Source organism: Clytia hemisphaerica, unplaced genomic scaffold (assembly GCF_902728285.1).
Source record: "Clytia hemisphaerica strain Z4C2 unplaced genomic scaffold, Clytia hemisphaerica genome assembly, whole genome shotgun sequence".
Taxonomy (NCBI): domain Eukaryota; kingdom Metazoa; phylum Cnidaria; class Hydrozoa; order Leptothecata; family Clytiidae; genus Clytia; species Clytia hemisphaerica.
The window spans coordinates 310,478-317,225 of NW_027104048.1; the positions used below are offsets into that span (position 1 = coordinate 310,478).

General features: G+C 34.7%; 2 protein-coding genes across 2 annotated transcripts; one reads left to right on the forward strand and one right to left on the reverse strand.

The window, feature by feature from the left end:
* The first annotated feature begins 659 nt into the window (after positions 1 to 659).
* On the forward strand, positions 660 to 2,533 carry LOC136811892 (probable ATP-dependent DNA helicase RecS). The gene is made up of 3 exons (XM_067068515.1): positions 660 to 901; positions 1,234 to 1,859; positions 2,406 to 2,533. The coding sequence occupies exons 1-3, from the start codon at positions 660 to 662 to the stop codon at positions 2,531 to 2,533; spliced, it is 996 nt and encodes a 331-aa protein (XP_066924616.1).
* A 949-nt stretch (positions 2,534 to 3,482) lies between these two features.
* LOC136811893 (uncharacterized) lies at positions 3,483 to 6,509 on the reverse strand. Its single transcript, XM_067068516.1, has 6 exons — positions 6,432 to 6,509; positions 5,143 to 5,354; positions 4,807 to 4,981; positions 4,560 to 4,646; positions 4,042 to 4,155; positions 3,483 to 3,782 (listed from the first exon to the last, which is right to left on the reverse strand). Exons 1-6 carry the CDS (start codon positions 6,507 to 6,509, stop codon positions 3,483 to 3,485), a joined length of 966 nt encoding a protein of 321 aa, XP_066924617.1.
* Positions 6,510 to 6,748: the final 239 nt, after the last annotated feature.

Genomic DNA, 6,748 nt, shown 5'->3' on the forward strand with positions numbered 1-6,748 from the left:
CAAACTACTACACTATTTTTCTCACTTTGTTATGAATGGCCCTCAAAATCTTTCCTGGAAGGTAGAATACTTTAAGTGTCATACTTTCGACTTAAAATATCTGTAAAAATTATAATTTTTCTCTAATTCGATCATTCATGTCAAAAAACTTCAAAATTCGAATTATCGTGATTTTCTATCGTTAGAACTTTCTGTAATTCGATCAAAATTTTTTCCCGTTTGAAGATTTGAATCCATTAGCAGATTCACCTGGATTCACCAGAACTAGGTTCGTCATATCTCCCTCACTCCGTGCGTTAAACCTTCTTTTCTTCGGGATATGCGCTTTTGTTACAACTCCAATATTTCGAGAAATCTTTTCCCGCACATGCGCACTGAGTACAGGCATAATCAAGAAAACATAACAAACAAGATGGCTACTTTTACTCGTGATGAAACTGTTAAATTTTTGGAAAAATATGTGTTTGGAATTGAGAAGTTTCACCCAAAACAAATCGAATTGATAGAGGAATTTTGTTTGGGTAAAAATATATCTTAGTGCACACACAGGCTTTGGAAAGTCCATAATTTATCAAGGCATCCCTTGGTTTTTTGATTGTGTCAATGAGCAATGTCTTGGGGCCTCGACACTCATTGTTGTTTCCCCATTAATTTCCTTAATGGAAGACCAGGTCAAATACCTTAAAGAGAAAACCCCTATAACAGCTGTAGCCATCCACCAGAAAACCGAGAATCTTGACTCTGTCCTTGATGATGTTGAACAAGGATTTTATTCTTTAGTCTTCACCTCGCCAGAAAGTATGCTATCGAAGGTAAAACTGAGACAGCTACTTTCCTCGTCTTCTTTCCAAGAACACCGCATTGGTGTTGCAATAGACGAGGACCATGTAATGGTAGAGTGGTTAGTTTCAAGTATTAATTAAATTCATTGATTCAAATTTGTGCTGGCAATTTTCTCTTGAAAGTTTTCCATTATTTATGTGTTTGCTGTACTCTTGAGTATAGACCTTTTGCAGATCACGATGTCATGTTGAATTAATTAAAAACTCCAGAATCAAAACAATGACAAGAAGAAATTTCTCATGATATTTTGTTAACTTGTTGCTGTTTTGTCAATGTTTTTAAAAGTGAAAAGATTGTTGATAGTATATATTTTCAAAAAAAGTTATATATAACTCATGTTTAACAAAATCATCTTCCATTTTCCTACCTTTTTGTCTTTGTTCTCTTCAGGGGATATGCTGATTTCAAAAAGAAAGTTTTCCGGAATCATTATTCCAATCTTGTTCAATTGAGGACCTTGCTAGGTGACAACATTTCGTTTGCGCTTTTCACTGCAACTGCTTCTCGGTTAATGGAATTGAAAATCTTTGAGTCACTCGGGCTGACACCATATGATTTTACAAGAGTGCTTCTTGATCCTGACCGAAAGAACATTTATTATCAGGTACAAATGGTCCCTAAAGTTAGTCTGTCCATCATTTTCGCCTTCGTAATTGAAGATTTTGTGAACAATGGCGATTCCTCCAAACGTCGCTTGATCTACTGTCAAACACGTAAACGTTGTGCACTTTTGTTCAACATGTTTACCTTAAATCTTGGCCAAAATTTGTACAGTGGTGCTGTTCCAGATCCAAGATTGAGAAGGGTAGACATGTTCCATGGGGGGACACCTGATTCATTGAAGAGTCATATTCTTGATCAGGTGACAAAGCAGGATACACACCTGCGTGTTGTGAGCTGCACCATAGCTTTTGGTATGGGTGTGAATTGCAGAGGTGTGAATGAGTCTATCCATTTTGGTCCTTCAAAGTCAATTACCTTATTTGTGCAGGAAAGTGGGCGTATTGGTAGAAATGGTGAGCCAAGTATAAGTCGCCTATTTTATACCAGTGCGCTTACAAGCAAAGCTGATGCTAAAATGAGAGACTTTGTACAAGAATCATCTAAATGCCGAAGAAATATGATCTTATCAAATTTTTCAGCATCCAATCAGTCTGAGTTTGCATGTGGTTGTGAGTGCTGCGATGTCTGTGCCCTTAAGTGTGAATGTCCTGAAAAGAAGTGGAACCCTATTGAATTTGCACTACAGAGCCAGAATAGCAGCCCAACCAAACAACGTGTGATTTTAGATTCTAACCTCGATCTATTAAGGGAGAGACTTACGACTTAAAAAAACAGAGGTTGATATCAAACCTGTTGGTATTCCCCCCCCCCATACACGGAATTTGATGATTTCCAAATTAGGTCAATCATTAAGAATACCACTAAAGTTTCTACTGTTGCCAATGTGTATTTTTTTGGATTTGTTTGGACAAGAGAACAAGCCATTCAAATATTAAAAATTTTTGGGGAATTATTTGAGGACATTGAGATGGACTCATTGTTTTTAAACAATACAACAGATTTTTATACTTCAACAAGTGTCATCGGTGATGAGTGGTATGAAATTGGAAACGATCCATCATTGGCTGACACACTTAGTGACTCTATCATGTTAAAGCAACTAGATGATTCACAAGATTCTGATTGACCCTTTTTTTAATTTTTCTACAATATATATAAATACATTGACAAAACAAAGTATAACAAAATTAAATTGAAATTTAATGAGTTATTTTTTTTGTAAACTGGGAAATTTACTCAATTGCTAACAAAAGTAGTCGGAAGAAATGCTCTTAAGATGTGTTACAAAATTAGTTTAAAAAATATTTTCAACATTAAGAATGTTTCTACTAACGTACAGTTTTTTGAGTTACAATCTGGTTTTTATGGTCACTTATCCATTTGTAGTAGTCACTGATATCAAAGTTTTTCAGGAGACTGTCTTGGCATTTGCAATATTTTCTCTCTTTTTTTTCTCGAGTGCTTCTTGTCTCAATAGTTCGTCTACAATTTTGAGCTTGTCCTTTAAGTTCGAAGCTTTCTTGTGCTCTCCAGACCTTTTATAAATTCCTGACTGTTTATCAAAGTTTTCCAACAGCGCTTTGTTGTAGGGTAGTGCTTTGAGATATTTGTCCAATATTTTCTCGTCCTTTTGATGGGGTCCAAGCCTTTCAGCATTTTCACAACTTTAATCAGGTGTTCTAGGCCCATGTCTAATGCAACATTACCACCTGAAGTAACAAAAGAAATTATATTAAATCTTTCAGTTGCCTTTAGGGGTCATCCATATAGTACGTACATCTGTACGCAAGAATTTTACAAATATTTGATACCCCTCCTCCCTTGTACGTAGAGAACAATAGAAATGACGTCATTCAAACAATAGAAGTACGCTTTTGCTAAACCTCATCTCCCCCTACACTGCGTACGTACTATATGGACGGCCGCTTATTATATCTTAATAGGCCTGTATCTTAAGTTAACAAGATCTTGTTATTTCTTATTGGGTTAAATTTTTGAAGTTTTTGCTTCCAATATAATTTTATCATCAATAATAGTTTCCTACCGTGTCCATCTTTCTTCTTGAGGGTTCGGTTTCAAATCAGTCTGTAAGCATCTTGTTCGGACAGCAAACAAGTCACCAGGCAAAGTAGGTGAAATCCTTCCACTGCATACTTCCTGCTTCCTGCCTCGTCATCCTTCAAATAGGGAAGCATGAATTTCCATGTACGAATGGTACGATCACCATCACCTTCACTTATTGCATCTTTGAAGTTTCTAATGAGCATCATAAACTCCATAACGTTGCATTGATAATTAAACATGTCATCATCAGTTTTGTTGTCACTTATTTTTGACTTTGTGCATTTTGATTCAATTGGCTCTAAACCATGTCTCTTAAAATGAGAAAAAGGCATTGTTTGATAAACAATGCTGTTTAAAGTTGTTTAATTCGCGATTTTATCCATTCGATAGCAAAAATTGACTTGTAAAGATCTTCATTTGTGATTCATGAGTCACAACTCATTTAAAAATTCAACCCCTGTTACGATTATCAAACTTTGATTAAAATTTCAAAAGAACAACCAAGCCATGAATTCAAAATTTTTCCTATTTCAAAAAGAAATAAAAGTAACATTCTCTGGCACTCCTTACCTTCAACTCATGGTCCCTCTTGAATTTTCCGTTATGCTGGTAAGTCTGTTTGCATCCGGGAAAACGACACTTGAAACGTCCATTCTCTGTTTGCTCGTCTGATGTGTCACTTTGCTGAAAAATGTGGAGATATTTTTTATTTTATAGAATTTCTCAATATTTAGTTTTGCAAGTTTTTACTTCACTCTACTTTTCAAAAATGTTATGCTCTTAAAATAATAAATTTATCACTTAAGCAATAATACAGTTTTGAAATTATTACTTGTGATTGATTGTGATTGTGATTGTGAATTTTTCATCTTCAGAAATTCAGCCAACTGGTCCGACTTAAGAAAATATTTATACACAATTCTTTCTGACATGACTGGTTTGACTCCAAGACATCAGGTGGAAGGTTTTTATCATCAGGAATATCAGTTACGCTTTTGATTGACAATTCAACCAGTGCAGCTGCTATTATTCTTGCCTCTAATTCAACATTGACGACAAGCAGCATAATTTCTCTTGACTTCAGTCACAACGTTTCTCCGATTTATGAGGACTTTATCACTTCCAAGAGTACACTTGTCAGAAGTGTCAGTAAGGAAGAAGTTGTTGAAGCATAGCTTAAATGACAAAATAAAATATTTCTATTTGCAAGTGTTCTGCAACAGAATATTTCCTCAATTATTTAGGTTCATTGAAAGAAAGTTTTGCTCTTACTTTCACATCTGATTTTTCAGGATTTTTCAAAATTAAAACTTTTAGAAGAAAAGTAAAAATTACCTGCATGAATTTCATCTCAGTATGGAAATCAGCAATTTCAAAATGCATTCCATCCAGCCTTTCTTCTGGAGTGAAACCATTAGCTGATTGGAACTGAGAATTGATAGCACGTTCAACAGACAATTGGTCCCCAACAACAGCTAGCGTACCAAGGTATGTTTCGTTATTTATGACACTTTTTGGTTGATACTGTTGAAAGTCTTCTAATATTCGTGCAACTCCATCATTATCATTCTCATTTTCTCATTATGTGGAATATGCTGAACAACGCAATCCTTCATTTTTGTTAAGCATCGGGTATCTTCAACAATGACTCGTTGGACCAAAGTGATATACTCAGATCGTTGTTTCTTGTGATCATCTTTATCAAAAAGGAACTCTCCATTTGGAACATCATTCAGCTTTCTTCTTGGAGAATCAGTGCTCAAATCATTACCACCAACTCTATTCATCACATACGCCTTAAGACAATTATGTGACTCAACATTTTGATTTTCTTCAGTCATATCACTGACTTTGATGACAACATCAACATTGTCATACTTTATCTAAATATCAAGCTAGGTATATTTTGAATGTTTTAGTTCAGGATAAATACTATTCAACATTGAAAATGTAATTTACAGACCAGACCAGACAGACATTCTAAATTTTTATCAAAAATAACTATTTAGCATAAAGCATTCATAGTTGTCTTAATAGTAAGCTTTGCCAAAGATTTCTTGGTAAAAAGGGAATCAGAAAAGGTGGTGATATAATGTCACATAACACCCCTGTCTCGACATTTTAAAACTTACAAGGATGTCTAAATTAGGCGTCGTTGTATGGAACTTTGAAAAAGACTGAAGGTACAAGATAATGACAGTAAAATGTTAAATGCAACCCCAAATTTCTCAAGATTTAGGGAGGTAGAGAATAAGGTTTAGGGTTATTAATATTAAGTATGACGGGAGGGATTTTTCTGGAGTTTTGGGGCAAACCAAGGGGGAATTTCAGCCAGTGATTGGTGGATGGAAAGAGATCAGTTCTAGAGCCATGAGGACTACGAGGGGAGTTTTCTTTTTAGGTTTTAAGTAACATACATTAGAACGTGTCCAAAATTAACATGATATAAAAGGCATTTCAACTCTAACTTGTTAAACAGGAAAAAATCTACAAAATGTAAGCAACACCCATTACACTAAAAACAAGGGTAACTCAGAAGGCCTGGTGACACACTCTTGCTTGTTACAGTAAACTCCCGGTTATTCAGAGTTCCAAGGGTTACTTTACGAGAAAGTGAAAAAGAAAATTGGCAAATTTGAGGCCTCGAGTCTTGGCAACCTGGTTGCATATAAATGTGTACCACCCCAGTCCCAATCTGGTTGGAATTCCTACAGAAATATCTTGATACTTCGCTTTTAAAACAATTTTTGCTAGGGTTTTCAAGTGTCAAGTACAAGGATGCGAGTATGTTAAGTGTTTAGATAAAAATGACGAAAGTTTTGGCAATTTTGGGAGCTCATCCCTGGATATGTTAACAACAACCAATTTGGTTTTTAATAGTGAAGATAAAAGGAAGACATGGTAAGTTTTGCCTAAAAAGTTTTTCAAATTTAGTTTTACATAATATTTGAAAGGCTTACAGTTTTAGGACCAGGTTGCTCTTCATGATAAATGGCAATTTCTGATAAAGTGTTAAACTTCTGGTCTGTAAAATACATTTTGAATGTTGAATAGTATTTTTCCTGAACCAAAGCATTCAAAATATACCTTATACCTGATATAGCTTGATATTTAGATAAAGCGTACTGGGCTTATATTGTAACAAGCTATAAGCTTATACTGAATGTCTAATACTGATGAAAATATTTTTTGTAATTTCATGAATAATATGATTATGGTCTGTAAAATACCAAAGACATAAGCAAAATGATTGGTTTATAATACCAGATTTATAAAT

What these genes read in the sequence shown, in the direction of transcription:
- LOC136811892 (XM_067068515.1), top strand. Translation starts at nt 660, where the DNA reads ATGGAAGACCAGGTCAAATACCTTAAAGAGAAAACCCCTATAACAGCT. An exon ending in GACCATGTAATGGTAGAGTG is followed by an intron (nt 902 to 1,233) that starts GTTAGTTTCAAG and finishes TGTTCTCTTCAG; the next exon opens with GGGATATGCTGATTTCAAAA. An exon ending in TGGGCGTATTGGTAGAAATG is followed by an intron (nt 1,860 to 2,405) that starts GTGAGCCAAGTA and finishes ACAATACAACAG; the next exon opens with ATTTTTATACTTCAACAAGT.
- LOC136811893 (XM_067068516.1), bottom strand. Translation starts at nt 6,509, where the DNA reads ATGTATTTTACAGACCAGAAGTTTAACACTTTATCAGAAATTGCCATT. An exon ending in AGCAACCTGGTCCTAAAACT is followed by an intron (nt 5,355 to 6,431) that starts GTAAGCCTTTCA and finishes CTTGATATTTAG; the next exon opens with ATAAAGTATGACAATGTTGA. An exon ending in AGAGGGACCATGAGTTGAAG is followed by an intron (nt 3,783 to 4,041) that starts GTAAGGAGTGCC and finishes TCTCATTTTAAG; the next exon opens with AGACATGGTTTAGAGCCAAT.